This window comes from Adiantum capillus-veneris, chromosome 2 (assembly GCF_014529385.1).
Source record: "Adiantum capillus-veneris isolate H3 chromosome 2, ASM1452938v2, whole genome shotgun sequence".
NCBI classification, from domain to species: domain Eukaryota; kingdom Viridiplantae; phylum Streptophyta; class Polypodiopsida; order Polypodiales; family Pteridaceae; genus Adiantum; species Adiantum capillus-veneris.
The window spans coordinates 159309543-159327895 of NC_140932.1; the positions used below are offsets into that span (position 1 = coordinate 159309543).

Genomic DNA, 18353 nt, shown 5'->3' on the forward strand with positions numbered 1-18353 from the left:
AGGACTGAGCCTGGCACCTTTGTGAGCCTCGAGCAGGACGTGCATGTCCAAGCCAGTCATAGTTGCATACCCTCTCTTGCACAAGTGCAATCATTTCAGCATACGGGCATTTTACCACCTGAATCACCTCTTATAGGTCATTTATTTATAGGTAACTTTTGGAATTCTTCTTAAAAATCGCGAGTTTGTTGGAAAACTTGCCCGACCCAGCCTATAGGTCTTATAAAAGAAACCTAGCGCTGAGAGAGAAGAGCAGAGAAGCAGAGCGGAGGAGCCTCTCAAGCACAGTGGCTGTCTAGCGTTTTTGCCACGCATTGCATCAGCATTTTCAGCCTTGGTACCTCGTCGTCATCAGCGTCTTTGGACGATCAGCTTTCAGCCCTTAGCCTTGCAGATCCACCCCATTCCTCGCAGCAAATCCATCAGTGTTTTCAGCCAGGAAAACAAGCACCGCGGGCGTTTCCAGCCTCTAATCGCCAACAGATCTCAACCTAGCCTCGTCGTGGTTGCCCCTTACCATCGACATCGCTAGCAGATTCCAGCATTCAGCTGTAGCGTCGTCGTAGTCATCGCCATCGTCGATACAATACCCCAACACCTAGTACCCCTTGTGCCTTGGCTCGGCATAGGGATCCACAGAACCTCGTCGCCGACATCACCGTCGTCCACATAGAACCCATCAATACCTCATCATCGTCAACACAGAAACCATCAGTACCTCGTTGTCGACATCATTGTCGTCGACACAAAACCCATTGGTACCTCGTCGTCGACATCATTGTCTTCGACATAGACCCATTAGTACCTCGTCGTCGACATCATCGTCGTCGACATAGACTCCATCAGTACCTCGTCGTCGACATAGACTCCAGCGGTGCATCGTTGTCATCAACATCCTCGTCATCAAGTACCACAGCATCAGTACCCATTAGCATCAGCATCTCAGCATCCAATCATTGTATGAGCATTTGTGCAAGAATAAAGAAAGTACTTGCTCTGGCAACAGAGCAAGGGGCCCTTTAGGGTTGGGACCTGACATCCATGTGTTGTCTCTTTTCTCTCTCTTGTGTCTCTCTTTCCTTCAGTTCAGTTCCTTCAAGTGAAGTAAAGTGTCACTTGTGTTTGTGCGGAGTACTAGATTCAAGCTAAACCCTTAAACACTTCCATTGCACCTGACAGAGAGAGGTTGCACTCAAGGGCTGTTGCCCTTCCTCTCTTTGTGGTGTGTGTCCCTTCTGGCTGTGCACATGGTGAGCAACTGTGAGGGATTCATCTCTTGTTGTCATGTGTTGTTTCTTGAGCTATTAATGGTCACTTCTGTGGTAGGATTTGCATATTTTCAAAACTCCAGGCAATGCTCTCTATAGCAAAAGCCTGGGTCCTATAAGCAGACCCTCAATGCCATGCGCTCCAATTCATGTGAAAGCTCTATGATGAGCAACATGAGCGCTTTAATGTGCTCTCTATCAAACACCAAGAGTAAATGTGGCTTCTGGATCCCAGCTCCAAAATTCATGTGCTCTACATGACTATAGACCACCTAGCTAGCATTTGTTGCTACTAAGACAAGGTTTATATTGCCAAGTTTACAGCAAGGGCGAGTGTAACCTAGAGTGAGACACTTTAATCCTACTCATGGAAGTGCATCCTCTTGCAAAAGGACGGTCCTACCCCCTATGAAGACATGACCAGTGCAAGATACTTCCTAATTCAGGATGGCACGAATGTGTACATTGAAAAAATCTCTAATAACGACTCTCTAAACTTAATGGACCACCCAATTGTAGTGCAGCCACAACATGCAGACTATGGCTTTTGTTTACGTTGATGATCACAATCGATTCTACTCTACAAAGTCTCAAAACCCAAACCATACCCAAGAGTTTATCACCAAAAGCGCAAGAGGAATTAATGGGTTGACGTTGCCCAGATAGTGCTAAATAACAAACACAACAAATGTCTGAGCACATGATTGTAGATCAATATCAATTGAGGTCTATCGCTCCATCTGATAAAGACTTGTGCTTGCACGTAGATGGCAAGAGATATTTCAAGCTCCTCCTCCCTAAGCATGTCAGATCTCAAGCGAGGATCAAGTATTGCATTTGACAAGGTTTACTTAAAGTACAAAGATGCAAATGGTAACATGTACAAACTGCATCACCTCCCAAGTGCATCTAAGGTAGAGTAGAGTTGGATTGGTAAAGAGGGTAAAGTCCACAATCCCATGTAAGCATATGGCTCTCAAGTCCTTGGACATAGGTCTTATCACGCAAGCTCAATGCAAAACAATGAGCAAATGCTAAATCCCAAGGCATCTCCTCAATCACCTCCTAAACCAGTGCCAAGGAAGCAAATTTTGCCTCGAGAGACAATGGATCTTCTCAGATCCAAAGTCATGGAGCGAGAAGTGACAAATGCAAAGTTGAATCAAGCTATGAGAATCAATGTGCTCAATGCTATGGTGCCAAAATCTGTGGTTAGCTCAAGAAAAAAGTCTATTGTGAGCACAATGGTATGTCTCTTCTTGCATCTAGGAAGAACATGCTAAGCCTTGTGTGATAAGTGAAACCTTGTGTGATAAGTGAAGCAGGTACACCTCGAATTTTCTAGGTCAACCTAAACTTCAAAATCCATATGAGCCCATCTATCTACCTTGAAGAATAATCCAATCAGTGTAGAGACAAACAAGAGACGCAATTCTCCATAGAGTTCCATATTACAAGTGGAAGTTTTTACTTCAAGAGGAACTCATTTTGGGCAAATTCCTACTTCATTGAAGAAACCAAGTCCAAAATGCAAAATAGCCGAATAGAATTGAAGTCAAACCAAGGGAAAGTAAAGATCGAGTTTAATTTCAAGGAGCTCAAGGTATCACATTAGCAGCAGTGATAGCTCATGTCCCACCGCAATTCCACCTTCCGAGGTTAAGGGTTCTTTTTGCCAAAAGAGTTGGAGAAAATGCACGCTAAGGATGAGCTTCCAACGACACCTACCAACAGTAAAATTCAACAATAATTGATGAGCTTAATGAGCACAAAGGCATCAAAAGCTCATCAATTATTGTTGAATTTTACTGTTGGTAGGTGTCGTTGGAAGCTCATCCTTAGCGTGCATTTTCTGACTAATCCACAGCTATAGTGTGCCAACTGCCATGGTCAACCTAGAGGAAAGTAAACAAAAGGCATCATTGACAGCTAGCCACAAGAGAGAAGAAGCTTCAACAAAACCCTAGCCCTACATGAATAAGGATTGCATTCGTGTTATAATGTGGACGTAGAGCTAGAATCAGATTCTTAGCTCTACTTGATTGAAATGTGACATGATTTCCCATCAAGCTTGGAGTATTCTTGACAAACTTTTGGTTCAAAAGGGGACCAGTATTATGGCTGCTACACTTTGCATCCAAAGCACTCCAGGATGAATTATAGCAGTCCTCTCATTGCAAAAAGTGGGAGTCAGATGAAGTAAATCATAGAGTGAGACACACTGAAATGTAGCTTGAAGAACATCTTTCGAGTTGAAGATCTGAGGCTGCCTCTATGTAGGCACCAACTACTTCAAGAACTAGGAAGGAAGAGGCTATCTTATTGTTGAAAGAAGGCTTAGCTTCATGACTTTTGTGTTTGGTAGGGAAAGGCTTAGGGTCGCACATTGAGCCTTGGTTAGGACGCCTTTGTGCTTGGGTGATGTAAGTGGTTCTCCGGGTGACACAACATGAGTGGAGAATGAAGGAGGGAGAAGGTTGAGCGGTAGAGTTGACTGCAATCAAGCTCATTGGGAAGGTGAAGTCTCTTGGTGTGGGGTTGGCTAAAGTAGAAGCATTCTGCTTGAGGCAATAGTGGTTCAAGTCGGGTCAGTGACCTGAAAGGGGGAGACCCTTTGAGAAGGGAACGCTCGCCTTTGTAGTGTAGTGTCATATTCGCCACATCTGTAACAAAGGACTTGGCTGTTGGGTTGTTGTGATGGGTGTCGAGGAGGGGCCATGTTTGGGTTAAGGTTTATGGTAGCAATGTAGAAGCTTCGAGAAGGAGAGTGGCATAGTAGCATTGTGGAAGCTCTAAGGTTGGATTCTCCTACACAAAAGGGTAGCTAGTAGAGGAGGCGTAATGCTATGCAGCCCATAGCACGTGGGATCACAGAGAAACTCCATGCTGGACAGGCTGGACTAAGTTCTACTGGAGCTATCCGAAGCCCTTCAGGTAGTAGCAATCCTTATCTTCATGACCACTCCTCACAAGAGTAGCAATAGGCTTGGAGAGTCCATTCTCATAAAGAATAACCTGAGGAATGACATGTACTGTCAAAAACTAGAGCTTTGGATTCTGGTTGTGCATTGAGCTCCTCTAACTCCCTTTTCAGCTCCTCCAATGCTTGGTGTTGAGATGTCTTGTCTAGGGGCGTTCACTTTCCCTTTTGCAGACTGCGCTGTAACTTGAGTGCTTTAAGCTCTCTACATAAACAAACCAGAGGGTCAGATGCATTTTCAAAAACGACACTGGCTGGCCCGGTTCGAAAAGGGTCTTTGAAGCAATGGAGAATCTTCTCGCTCCTTCAATTCTTGTAGCTGCAGCAACAAACTCATCTAGGGTAGAGTCTAGTTTCAGAGACTCCGGAGCTTACGTTGGGATGAGCCTTCTCAAAACCCCTTCTTACCATAAATTCTCCTCGTTGCTGGGGCAACTTGGCCACCAAGGCCTTAGTTGTCTCGAAAAGGGTCTTTGAACAATGAAGAGTCTGCTCGCTCCTTCATTTCTCCTCGTTGCTGGGGCAACTAGGCCACCAAGGCCTTAGTTGGCTCGAAAAGGGTCTTTGAAGCAATGAAGAGTCTTCTCGCTCCTTCAATTCTTGTAGCTAAAGCAACAAACTCATCTAGAACCTTTTCTTGATAGTCTCCTCATTGGAAGGCATCACATAACTTCTTATTTCGTGTAGCCCAATCAGCAAAGTGGTTCTTTGTAAACGGGATTTACCACTTGTCAACTAGGCCATCCATTGTTGAAGGGAAGAGCGCAAGATATGCAACGTCACAATTAGAAACGCAGCACCAACATAGAGAGAAACAATGTGCCATGATGCTCCTATGCTGGATTGGTCACTAGCTTCAGGTGGATTCCCCCACGGACTCCAGTACGCTATCTTGAGTGTCAAGTTGCCTTCGACTTGTCCCCTAAGCAGCAGACCGCTCCCCTCCTGTTCATTAGGAAGAAACTACTTCACTGGAGTTCGGCACGGCTCTCTTTGGCAAACAGAGTTGTAGACTTCAGCGTAACCGCAAAACGTTTCAGACCCGAAACGTTTCACCGCGAAACGTGGCGTTTCACTCCGAAACGTTTCACCCTAGGCTAAGGCCCCATTGAAACGTCTGACCGAAACGCCAATTTTGTGTATATATAGTGTTATGTATAGACAAAACAGGTGTTCACAGTGTAGTGAGTAGAGAGAGACACATGCTATGTTAACCTTGAAATAACATATACATAGTAAATGAATAACTATTTAATGTCTAAATTTTTGAAAGGGATTTTTTTTTAAAAGGCGTTTCACTCCAGGCGTTTCACCCTGCAGGTGAAACGTTTCGGCCGTTTCACCCGTTTCGCGTTTCAGTCTAGCTGAAACGCGTTTCGCGGTTTCGCTGGTTGTAGTGGCCAACCAAGTATTGTTGGCTACTAAGTGGTACATCACATCTTGTTGGATCTTCTCGAGCTCTTGCATCAGCCAGCTAGAGAGGCTGATCAGGAACTTTCTGTGGTCAAGGCGCGACACCCAATTAGCCTAGACCAAAGTGGCCTGGCAAGTCATCACCTTACCATGTTCTCAAGGGGGGTTGGGGATCTGTCACAAATTGATGACGTGGGATGACCACCCGTGCACAGATGCTGACGTGGACAGACAGTACAGAAGCTGACATGGCAGACAGTACGGACGTCCGAAAATTGCGCTGACAGGCTACTGACATGGCATTACGGACCCCCGTAAAACACGTTGCTGATGTGGCAGAACTGTACGGAATCCCGCAAAAAGTGCTGATGCTTTTGAGTCAATTTTTGGGGATTGTTGCTTTTGGAACTCTTTGCTTTTGAGTTTATGGCTTTTGGGGCTCTACTTTTGGCATCCCTTGTAAAGAATAAAAAGGGCTCAAAGGGTGACGCAGAGTCTCAGAGCCGAGGACCTGCGGGAGTTGTATAGTAATCAAACATTCATATAAAAGAAATTCCTTCGACTCTGGCGCCCTGGGCCTTTCTTCACCATGGTCCGTGGTGAGCTCAAATGGGACTACTGTCCACTTGTGTGGCTTTTCCCTCCTCCCATCTCTTGATTTAGCCCTCATTGTACATATGCTGTTTTTTCATTGGGAGAGCCCCCCTTATGGTTGATGTAGCCCTCTCTAGTAGAGGTGGTTGTAGCCCTATGGATAGTTTTATTAAATAATAGAAGGATCTTTTTCCCGAAAACAAAAAAAGAAATACCGAAAGAGGCGTCAGTCTTTGGGTCCAATATCTCTGGGCATGGAACTATGTCGGGCCATGTCGTCTCGAATTGAACTGTGATTTAAAGTTGTGAAGTATTTTTAAGTGATTCTCTCGTGTGTCGTGCCAGATTCCCGACTTGGGGTGCCCAAGTCTGTGACACTGGTATCAGAGCATCAGGCGTGTGCTTTTCTCAAAGCATACGGTTCCTATCAAAGAGGAGACAAGGCACTTGGGCACAATTTTGGGAAATTCTAATTGAAGAATCTTCGTGTCCCGACCGCAACACCGGACCGGATAGCCACTCTCACCCTTCGTACATCGCGCATCGGGCGCACTCCCGTCTTCATCGCTCTGTCTTACAGGGCATAAAGCCATAAAGAATCCCAGATTACATATGGGTTCTCGTGGCGACTCTGACAGAAAATAACACCTCCTAGTCAAAATTAGGCGCGGGAACTGAAGAAAAGAATGAAGATTTGAGCAAATTTAGAAGCTTGCCAAATTGAGGTACAAGCATCAACTGCAGGTTGACACGTGTGTGAAAAGATTGATCCCCAAATTTGCGAAACACTTGGAGAATTACCCGATTGATGAGATTCACTCAAGATGGCATGAGGCCATTGATTTTTCTCTAAGGATGGAATGAAAGTTGAAAGGATAAACGAATGCAGAAAAGCGGAAGCTTTATTTGCAGAAAGAGATGGACAGAACTATTGGCCAGAAGATGAACCCGATATTGGAAAGGATACTTACTGTGAAAGATTTTGGGATACTTTTCCGACCTCTTCTTTTGAAAAGATCAGTTTTAAGGAGCAGATTGAGAGGTTTTGTTGTGGACTTCCCAAAGAAATTCAAGACTACTGTCTTCAGAAGAAGTCAGAGTCCATTCAACAATTGATGGGACATGCTAAGCAGGGATTCACTATGCATTCGGGTAACTTGACTTACCCACCAAATGAACCTTCAACAAGTCATAACAGAAACAGATGGCTGAAAGATACACAAACCCGGCTAACAGAAGAATAGAAAGATACACGATCTCGACTGACAAAAGACTAGAGAGATTAATATTTCAAAGCAGGAAAGTGTTTTGAATGTGAAGAACAAGGACATATCGTTGCACGGTGGCACAAGAATAAGGATGACTAACAGATTGAAAGTACAGTGGGACAGGGAGATACTCGTTCCAGAACAGATAGAACATTATGGATTAAGAATGAGATGATGATGACTTTGGAGTAGTGATAGCTCCCCAATGAACTTGAACTGAAAGAGAACGAGGAGACAGATACTGGCTTTCCAAGATAGAAAAGAGAAAGGTAAAGTGAACGGTGGTTCTTAGTTAAGAACATCGGGCATTAAATGCAAAATGGATTGAGGGGAAGGGCCTAGCAGATACTCCTCGGATTTTTAACTTTACCTTGACGCTTTTGGTCCAACTGTGGCTATTCCAAGAGTTCCCATAGATTAGCGGGTTGAATCTGATGGAGGCGGGCTTGCACAAGAGGGGAGTTACTCCACTCCTTTGTCATAGATTACCTGGATGGAATAAAGTCATTTCCCTTTGGGTTTCAGGGATACTGATGTGTTGACAGTATTCTGCTAGATGACTTTATGAAAGAAGTACTTTGAAATGGGATCCTTGGAAATGATTACTCGCACACGGCAGTGCTTGAGTCGAAAATCTTTATAGACATGATCGCAATATGGGATTAGTTAATCCCACATCAAAGAGGTTCGGGATGGATCTAGATGCGATTACTAAATATGTTGCTGACAGTCACGGTCTGAGATTTGGAATGAATTTCTATTTAATGTGATCTGAATGATGTCATGTGATGTGACTCTCGTCTTTGTACAAGTGCTGGATTCGTGTCGTCTAGTGCGTCGGTACTTAGAGTCAGTGTCTACTGAAGTAGACACTGACTCTAAGTGTCTACTTCAATATGAATGATGTCATGTGATGTGACTATCGTCTTTGTACGAGTGCTGGATTTGTGTCGTCTAGTGCGTCGGTACTTAGAGTCAGTGTCTACTGAAGTAGCTTATGGCTTATGTTTGATGTGCAAGTGTAATCGAGGGCGATTACGATTTTTTCAAGAGGTGGGTATGTCACAAACTAATGACCTGGCATGAACACCCATGGAGAGATGCTGACGTGGACAGTCAATACCGCAGCTAACGTGGCAGACAGTACGGACGTCCGAAATTGCGTTGACGGGCCCCTGTAAAACACATTGCTGACGTGGCAGAACTGTACGGAATTCCGCAAAAAGCGCTGATGCTTTTGAGCCAATTATTGGGGATTATTGCTTTTGGAACTCTTTGCTTTTGAGTTTATGGCCTTTGGGGCTCTGCTTTTGGCATCCCTTGTAAAGAATAAAACGGGCCCAAGGGCCTCACTCTTCAAAGCATCTGGACGCAGAGTGTAAGAGTCGAGGACCCGCGGGAGTTGTACTTTGATCAAGCATTAATTTAAAAATAATACCGAAAGGGGCGCCAATCTTTGGGGCCAATACCTCTAGGCACGGAACTACGCTGGGCCTGTCATCTCGAATTGAACTGTGATTTAAAGTTGTGAAGTATATTAAGTGATTCTCTCATGTGTCGTGTCAGATTCCCGACTTGGGATGCCCAAGTCTCTGACACGATCATTGACCCAACACAGCAGAGCAGAGCCCTCCTTAGGAAGTTTGTGGTCAAAGGACTCCTTCCAAGGCTCTGTTGTTGCTTCAACGGCTTCAAGCTCAGGTCCCTCTTGCGGGCGCCCCTTGGAGCCCTTCCATCAGGTGGATTTTTACAGAGATGCGTACAGTTGGTCTGAGCAGGAGGTTGGAGGATCGGTTTGCTGCGAGCCTACTTTAGGTCTTGGGAGCAGTTGAGGAGTGGCCTGGAGCAGCATCAACCCACTTGCACAGAGGAGCGCTTGAGGGAGCCCCTAGTTTGGAGCCCCATGGTTAGCACTCAGAGAGGCCACCTGGTTGGTAGTAGGCCTCATGTTTCTTGGGGTTCCATGGCAGAGGGTCCAACCCGCACTCTCAGCCACTAGCTTCAGTTTTCACGTTTGTCCGAGGAGATTCAGAGCATCCAACTACGAGGCATGAGAGGGGTGCAGAGCATGTGTCATGATATTAGAGAGGCTTTACTAGCTGAGTGGCTCACCCCTCTAGCGGCAGCAGCTCCCAGATGGATGGGGGCCTTCACACGACTGGAGGTCCTCATCGCAGTTCCAGCTTGCTCGGAGTCTGTACCCCACATGTTCTTTGAGGTTCACGCAGAGGGTCGCCTTCACAAAGTCTCAATAGAGGCTCCACAGGTTGCAGAGTGTTGCTTTCAAAGGATACAAGTTTTGGGCATTTGTGGGAGAACCTGTGTCATAGATCCCGACCCAGCAGATCTTGAGACAGGCCACTGGCGGCTTTGGGCTTGGGAGAGTTGTCCTCTCGCACGAGTACAATGGGACCCTGGAGAGTGGTTCTGGAGGGATCCCTTCTCTTCAACCGATCACCCTAGGATCCCCTTTTTCCATTACACGGTTTGACTAGGGCATCACATTTTAGCAGCATAGAGAGAGGCATGTCCTGCTGCAACACTTTATTGGCAGGAGGAAGGTTTCACAACTGAGTTCTTATCAGGTTTTTGGGAGTGGTTGAGGGATAGCAAACAGCTGAGGCAGTGAATTACTATGTTCCAGTGGCTAATTGCACACAAAGCTACAGCAATTGGGAGTTGGCTAGTACACAGTGGATTCTCGGCAGCCTGTAGCCATCCTTTGGAGAGTCAAGGTCACTGTCTGTGGGACTGCCCCATGGCACAGCGGGTTTTGGCTTCGGGTTCTTCGGCTGATGCCAACTCTTTCCACAGCTTGACAATACACTTGAGGTGCTGCAGCCTGGTCCATTCTCATGGGCCCTACGCTCCATCTTGAGTTGGCTTCCACCAACAGGATGATTAAGATCCAGGGGGGTGGACCTACACTCCAACCTGCCACAGAGATTACCCCCCAGGAGTGGTGCAGTGAGAGAGAGGTGTGTTGGGAGCTCGTATGTGGCCTAACACTCTAGTTCATTTGGCCGGCCCGCTGCTTCCACATCTTCGAGGCTCGCCCTGTCCCACCGGCAAAGACTCACCGGCAAAGACTATTCGAGACTTTTGGCTGGAGATGATTCACACTCTCAGAGGTCAGTTCAAGAGACTTCAGGGCGGCTCCAACTGCATGCCGGAGCGTAGAGAGGCTTTCCTACGACTTTGGCGCCCAGGGCCTTTCTTCTCCATGGTCCACGGTGTGCCTAGATGACACTACCTGCCACCTGTGTGGCTTTTTCCTCCCATTTTGTGATTAGCCCTCATTGTACATATTTTGTTCACTCACTGGGAGAGTCTCCCCATGCTTTTGATGTAGCCCTCTTTATCAGAGGTGGTTTGTAGCCCTATCGGCAGTATTGTTCACTAATGGAAGGATCTTTTTCTCTGGAAAAAAAACGTGCCATGATCATCAGCATCCTCAGTAGAGAGTCCTTGAAGGTTGGAAAGTTTATGTTTACTGTGGCCAGAATATTGGTGAAATCTTCTGTCCTATTAGCCGGTCTTGCTCGCGAAAAGAGGAGAAGTAGATGGACTAGGTGACAGAGGTGGTTGTAGGGACTACAAGGGTGTATGTGACTTGAGTGTAGAGTTCAGCAAAAGCTACAGGGTCCAGGTAATGGCGGTGGGAGACTTCGCGCAGGTAAGAAAGATTGTCGCCGTCTCTAATATAGCTTTAGTAAGCTCATAAGAAGGCTCACTTTGTTGTCCTTCGACTACCTTTTTAGACTGTTTTGCTTGCAACCGGTCCAAGCTGGTGTAAGGTTGAACTAAGTTGGTCTAGGTGATCATTCTGATGGTGGATCAGACCACGACGAGTACGAGAGGACAGGAGAAGTTGATAGCACCATAGGTACGGATGAGTAGACATGACGATTTGACACGAGAAGTAGAAAGGGCATGTAGACTAGACCAGTTGACAGGACGAGCAGAAAGGATAAGTAGACTGGATGATTTAAGAGGACAAGAGGAAAGAACAATAGACGCGATGAGTGGTCAGGTTGAGTAGACCAACTTGCAGTAGTTGAGCTATGGCGACCTTGAGCGAGACTTCAGTTGAGGTCCCACCGGGTGTGTCTAGAACAAGAGCACTTGCAGAATGAAATGAGTCGTGTTGTGTTCTCTCTCAGAGCAGATGTGGGGCAGACTTGAGAGGCCACAGATACTGATGCTTGCCCGGATGATTCGGAGTAAGCCATCAGTTCCCCATGATATTGTGAGAGCAGAGTTTGGTGCTTCACCTATGGTAGTGGAGGCACTATTCCAAACTGTGGGATATCTTCATAGATTGAGAGACATGAGAGCAGACAGACTACCTCGCCTTGCTCTAGAGGCGTCTCGAGAGCTAGCAGACTCAGGAGATCAGAGGTCATGGTATGCTAGTGTGACTAGGTGGCTTCAGACTTATGGTTACTCTATGGACAGATTGCCTCCTTCACAGTATGATCCAGATGCACCACGCCAAGTCCTCTCACACACTGAGAGGAACACAGTCATCAGGTATGAGCTCATACAGAGATACACAAAGCAGACCTGGATTACACCTTCGCGGCCACTCGCCACGAAGATGGCATACTACAGAGACCACTTCCTCACGCTCACTGAGGATGGGTTCATACAGCAGCCTAGATACATGGACATATATCTACCGCATGGCACGAGGGTGGCCATTGGACAGCTCAGAGTATCATCACATCAGCTTGAGATAGAGAGTGGCAGAGCAGCCCGCATCCCACGAGAGGCCAGGCTATGCAGATTGTGCAGACAGGAGGTAGAGTGTGAGAGCCACTTCCTGTGCAGATGTCCCCACTATGCTGAGATCAGATCACGCTACCCCATCCTGTTTGATAGACCGAGAGTTTCACTACAATCAGTGATGACATCATTGGATCAGAGGCTGCTGGGGAGACTCTTGATAGAGATGCACCAGCATAGAGAGTGAGCCCTTGAGATGGGGGAGGGTAGAGCTGAGGACAGACAGACACAGCTCACGGATTACTTCCAGGCTCTAGCACCTACACAGACGCAGCCACAGCCACCCACATACCAGGGGATGACTCTAGCACGAGCTGAGGAGGCCAGAGCTAGACGGAGACCACGGCTACCAGGATATCGCTCTCGAGCATCCCAGAGACTTAGGAGAGAGGTTCAGGCCATCAGGGCACGACATGCAGCCCACATTCAGAGCAGAGCAGAGCAGACACTTGACCTAGCTCACATAGCTAGACTCATCACAACAGGCTCGCGGATGTATCAGATACTATACCCTACCCTCACCACTGGCTGGAGCTGACTCAGCCACATACACCCTACACCCTCCTCCCTCCTATCACAGTTCTATATTCTATCATGTATACCGGATGTTTTGTTATTACACGGTCACACTACATTTTGTACACCGGATGTTTTGTTATGACCCGGTCACACACCCCATTGTATGTACCGGATGTTCGATTATTACCCGGTCACACCCCACATTTTTGTTACTTTACACGCACACAGGATATCCAGCGGATATATACTTTGTACATTGATTTGTCTCATAGGCCAGTTCTCTTTGGCCTTTTGAAGACGTAAATAAAATCTTTCTTTCTTTCTTTCTTTCTGTAGGTTCCTGTCCGTGCAATGTGCCCAAAGTCTCACTCTGAATGGACCACAAAGAAAATGGCAATCACAACTGCAAACATAACCATGAATAGAAGCTGTTAATTGTAAGGCACAACACAAATCATGCTCCAAGCTCAGCTGAACCCATTAACTCACAATGTATCATCTACAAGAAATGGCTAGCAGCACTCTCTACTCCAGACCAAGGAACCACAGGATACAATCAGGGTGTAGAGCTTCAACAGCGTAGGGAGTGGTGTGTTGTGTGACTGTATGACAAACTCAAGACTCCAGACAAAGATAGAATCCCTCACTGATAACATCGATAGTATATACAAGAGCAAAATATGTACTGGGGTTGAGCTGAGTGGACAGTGGCGGATAATAAGCTAGGTTGCTACCACTATTCTGTCTCTCCGAAAGTGTTAGCCTACAGTAGTCAGGTCCATTGTCCATTGCCCCCCCCCCCCCCCCCCCCTTCCCCCCCCCTTCGGTCTATTCTACTACCATATGAAACTGGAGTAATATAGCTGGGCTACAAGTCCTTGCTTTGCATTAGACAAAAGCAGCCCAGAGTTGCCTTCGCTCAGTACTGTCACATCATACATCCCTTCAAAATGTTAGAATCTGTGATTGCAGTTAGAGACGGGCCTTCACTTTGCATCTAATGGCAACAACCTAGATGCAATAACTACAGTTTAAGAGACAATATTCCAAACTGCAATCTTGTCAAGCACATTGTGCTTTCTTACTGTCCCTATGTGCTACGTTGCTGGGGTAGAGGGGCCTATAAAGCACTGCACTTTGGTAGAATGTACAAAGGGCATGGGTCCAATACCCAAGCCATACCATATTACGTTTAGGTAAGGTAGAATGGTACACCAGGTTTATGCAAAAGGTTCTCTCCTCTGCTCTTGCAAGTGCATGGAATCTGACTCTCTATCAAACCTCATTCAAATTGTGCTTCTACCTGTTGGATTTGTGTCTAAATGCTCATCAAAACGAATGCACCAACCAAGACATTTGTATGATCTGAACGAAAGGAAAGCAATAAGACATTATAAGAACAAGGTACACAGACAGAGGACACAAGGTCGAAACACCGCTAACAAGAATTGTTCTGAAAAATTTACGAGACCCCAATATTCTAATGGTCACAATCTATCCTACATAAGAAAACTGAAAGTATGGAATGCAAATCAGACACATCAGATACAGTACATAATCTCCTTCTCTAACATTACCTTTGAAGGATCTTGGGATGCGATGTAGAGCCCAGCTTCAGATTGAATCGCTTTCATTGGGGCCATCTATAGAATGCAGATTTCTCCATCCACACGGGAACCAATTTTGCAATTGGTCACTTCGCAACTCCTCTCAGCCAGTGCATGGTAGCTTACCTCTCTAGGGGCATGGATTAGGATATCTTTTATGCACTTGATTGATATCATGCATCATTTGTGGAGTTATCTTAATTTCAGATGCATCCAGGATCTCTTGCAACTGCGCTGTACTAGTTGCTCCAATAACAGCGCTTTTCACAAGCGGATGCCTTAAAACAAAGCCTGCACAGCACATGTGTAGCACATCAACCCTGAAAGTATTCTATTACAGCATGGAAACTCTTAGATCAAAGGGGCCACCAATAACAATAATATTGATTGTCACCAAAATACAAAGGAACACGTAAATATTTAACTACATTGTACAAGAACATGGTCAAATTCACCTTTATAGCAAAGCCCATACTACCACACTTCATCAGTGCCCAGAAGTGGTGCATCTTTCTCTTTTATTTTGCAGAGGAAACACACTTGGTACCCTTTCATATTACTTGGGCATGAAAAATCCCTGAAATTTGAAATCTTACGAGGAAACCCCCCCCCCCTATTGCAATGTTACCAAAACATTGAAAAAAGATGGCCAGCGTCATAGGGAAAAGTAGAGAGCAAACAGTGTAGAGAGGGAAAAGCTTGTAACAGTCCGATCGCTCTCGTTGCAACTTTGGCTATTCACTTGATTGTGATGAAGGTGGAAAGTCAAAAGGCCTTTTGTATCCATATACCGAGGTGGTCGGCTTCACATTGGTATATTTGTGTTTCTCTCCTCCTTTACTTTCCCGTTCACGTCTTCTTCTCTTTAGAGTGTCCTCTGTTGGGGAGATCGAGACGACCGCGACTGAGGAGGGGAGCCACGCAGCACCAGAGGAGATTGCGGCAAAGGATCCACAGGATTCTAGCACGACACCCAGAGTGTCGATCAGGATAGGCTTCTTGCTACTGCTATATTGTATCATGGTGACACTTATCCCCACTTTGTACCTTTGCGGCATGATACCATTGCTCAGCTTACCAGCCGCCCATAGGAGTCGGCAGCACTCCTATCTCAGTTTTTAGTTTGTAGTTTTCTTTGTTTGTACCCAGACTTGGTGCTAGACTCATCATTGTAATTAGTCTGGTCTCATAGGTCATTTTGGCCTTTTGTAGACGTTAATATATCATTTCATTTCATCTATCTCTCTCTCTCTCTCTCTCTCTCTCTCTCTCTCTCTCTCTCTCTCAATCAACAGGGTCGGAGGCGACATTCTAGGAGCATGCCCCAGAATAGTTGGTATCATGAGGAGTGCAGAGAGATGAGAGCCCAGCTCCAGAGAGATCTTCTTTTAGGAGTCATCACTTACAGTCTCAGATTGCTTCCCAGCGCCTTGTGCGACGGAAGAAACGAGATTACTGTAGCAGGCTACAGTGTCACTTTCACAAGACACACAGTTAGTACAGTTGGTCTGGTCTGGTTTACACTGGACGGACTCTCTGGGCTTGGCAGTGACACGTGGCATGGATACGGACGGTGGTCTAGTGGACATCGTGGCCAAGTCACCACCACCGCTCAGTTTGGAGATAGACTTAGGTGGCTGACATTTATGAGCCGTTAGTGGATCTTCTTCATATAGGGTCCAGTGTCGTCGTCTAGTGTAGCGAGTCTATACACAGCACGTCTATACCATCCCTGCACATAAGAGCCTCACCACCCCATTGTACCTGTGAGCTCTGGGCTGGAGTTGAGTGTGCTGCCACGCCAAAGTCTGTATCGGTTCTTTGAGATAGTCGAGTCCTATGTTGTGGTCTGCTGTTGTGTCTCTGTGTGATCAGTTGTTACCTTTTGTTCCTTATTTTCAGTTGTTTGAGTGAGATTGTCACGCACATAACACTGAGGAGCACCCACCGTAGAGAGCACATCACACTCTCCGCGCTACAGGTGCTCTCATTTTTGGCGATCACGGTGGGACCTTAACTGAAGTCTCACTCTCTGTTGAGGTACAAATCAAGAAGCTAGGTGGTTTTTACCCTGCTGGTCTGGTCCTCTCTCGCCATGGTCCAACTCGTCTGGTCCTCTCTCGTCCTGGTCTAGGCCTTCCTCGTCCCTGGTCTAGTGCTTTCTCGTCCCTAGTCTAGTCCCTCCTCGTGCCCGGTCCAGCCAGGTGGTCCAGTCACTCGCCTTGGTCTAGTGGCGATTGGACCAGTTTTCAGCAAGGAACAACAAGTACAAGGTCTTCGTGCCCAAGGCTTGTGTGGGCTTTTGGTTACTGCATGGCACATACAAGGCAGTCAAAAGAGCAACAAAGCCCACTACTCAGTCCTTTGAAGTACTACCACAGGAAACGTCAACCCTTCGTGCCAAGTAGAAGTCTACCAGCATCAATACCCCTACCTTTCCCTACAGCTACCTCCATTCCCTCAACAAGTTCTACACCTCCCCAGTCACCCAAATCAATAAACTTCTTATCCCCTGTGTTACAGCAAGCTCTAGTGCAACAAGCTCTTGCACAAACAGCCATGGAGGAGCTCACAAGCGTTCTAGCTAAGGTGAATATTAAGTTTCCGACTTTCAAGGGTCTCTCCTCAGAGGATGCTGACGACCATGCCCGAAGGTTTGTTTCTCTCAGCAGAGGTCGTGGCCTCAACCTAGAAGATGCCTACTTAGTACTCTTCCCATCTACCTTGGATGGTTTAGCAGACAAGTGGTACAGTCAGTTTGCAGAGAACCACTTTGCGACTTGGACCACTTTACGACAGCAGTTTTGTGCAGCATTCACGTTAGGCGACTACCAGGAAAAGGTTTTGGACAAGTTGGCCAGCATGGTGCTCCAGCCAGAGGAGACTTTTGCAGAACTCATAACTAAAACCAAGTCTCTGGTTACAAAGCTTCCTCAGCAACTAGGGGAATTTATGGTTAAGAAGTGGGTGGAGAAGGCTCTTCCCAAAACTTCCCAGCAAAAACTCCGAGAGAGTCTCCAAACTGATGCAACTCTGGAGCAGTTTGTCGCGGCTGCTACTAGGATAGAGGAATCTAGGAAGCTGTTCACCAACTCCCCTCAGAAAGAGACCACCTCAGTGTTTTCGGAAAGTCCTTCTGATCCGTTAACTTCTTTACGCAGGGGACTGGAAGCCCTAAAGTTACAGCGAGCTCTCAAGAGGAGAAATCAATCTCCCTCAGACAGGAGAAGCCCCCACATTACGACGCTTTGGATCAAATCAACAGAGAGCTAGAAGAGCTTAGGTCTCAATACGAGACTAAGGCTATTGTATGATGCAGCTCGTGTCGCTCTCCAGGACACCCTCCACAGGACTGTCCCCTTCGAGTTTAGTGCCACTTGTGTGAAAAGTCAGGTCATGAGGACAAGGATTGCTACTACCTCAAGGGATTGCGACAAATACAGCAAAGTCTTGGTCATACTCTTTAATAAGGGGCAGCACCGGCATCCAATCTGGTTTCTCCCTGTGGCCATCCACACCACATGCCACCTTTATTGACAGCCCCTCCTATGCAAGGTACGCAGATTACTTTTCCCTCTCAGAGCTTTTATCATACCCATGCTCCCTCATCACCTCGAGGCTTCTATGCTTCCACCTCCAACTCCATGCACCAGGAGCAAGGACCACACCGCCCTTCGACTCGCCCATTGAATCCATTTTGTGCTACAGATGCGGGGAATATGGGCATTACCAAAGCAAATGCCCCCTGCCAGAAGGGTCCCCTCCCTGCCGTCATTGCCCTGAAACGAAGGATCACTACAGTAAGGATTGCCCTAAACTTAGTGCATCCACGGCTTCGAACCCAAGTCAAAGCCAGAATGAGTTTATCTTTCCCAAGCTCAATCTGATAGCAGTTAGCACCGTTCCTCAGCCGCCC

The 18353-nt window shown here is 46.5% G+C and overlaps 1 protein-coding gene across 2 annotated transcripts in view; it reads right to left on the minus strand.

Moving 5' to 3' along the window:
* LOC147463947 (uncharacterized) overlaps positions 1–18353 on the minus strand; it is a 124783-nt gene that overhangs the window by 16161 nt on the left and 90269 nt on the right. The window contains exon 12 of one of the 2 annotated variants that reach the window (XR_015185509.1): positions 14408–14728. Coding sequence is in view for 1 of the 2 variants with exons in the window: in XM_086492032.1 (XP_086348158.1) it covers positions 14568–14728 (161 nt within the window). In the remaining variant the exon portion in view is untranslated. Of the gene's footprint in view, positions 1–14278; positions 14729–18353 lie in introns of those variants that run through there. The other variant, XM_086492032.1, reaches the window with a different exon arrangement.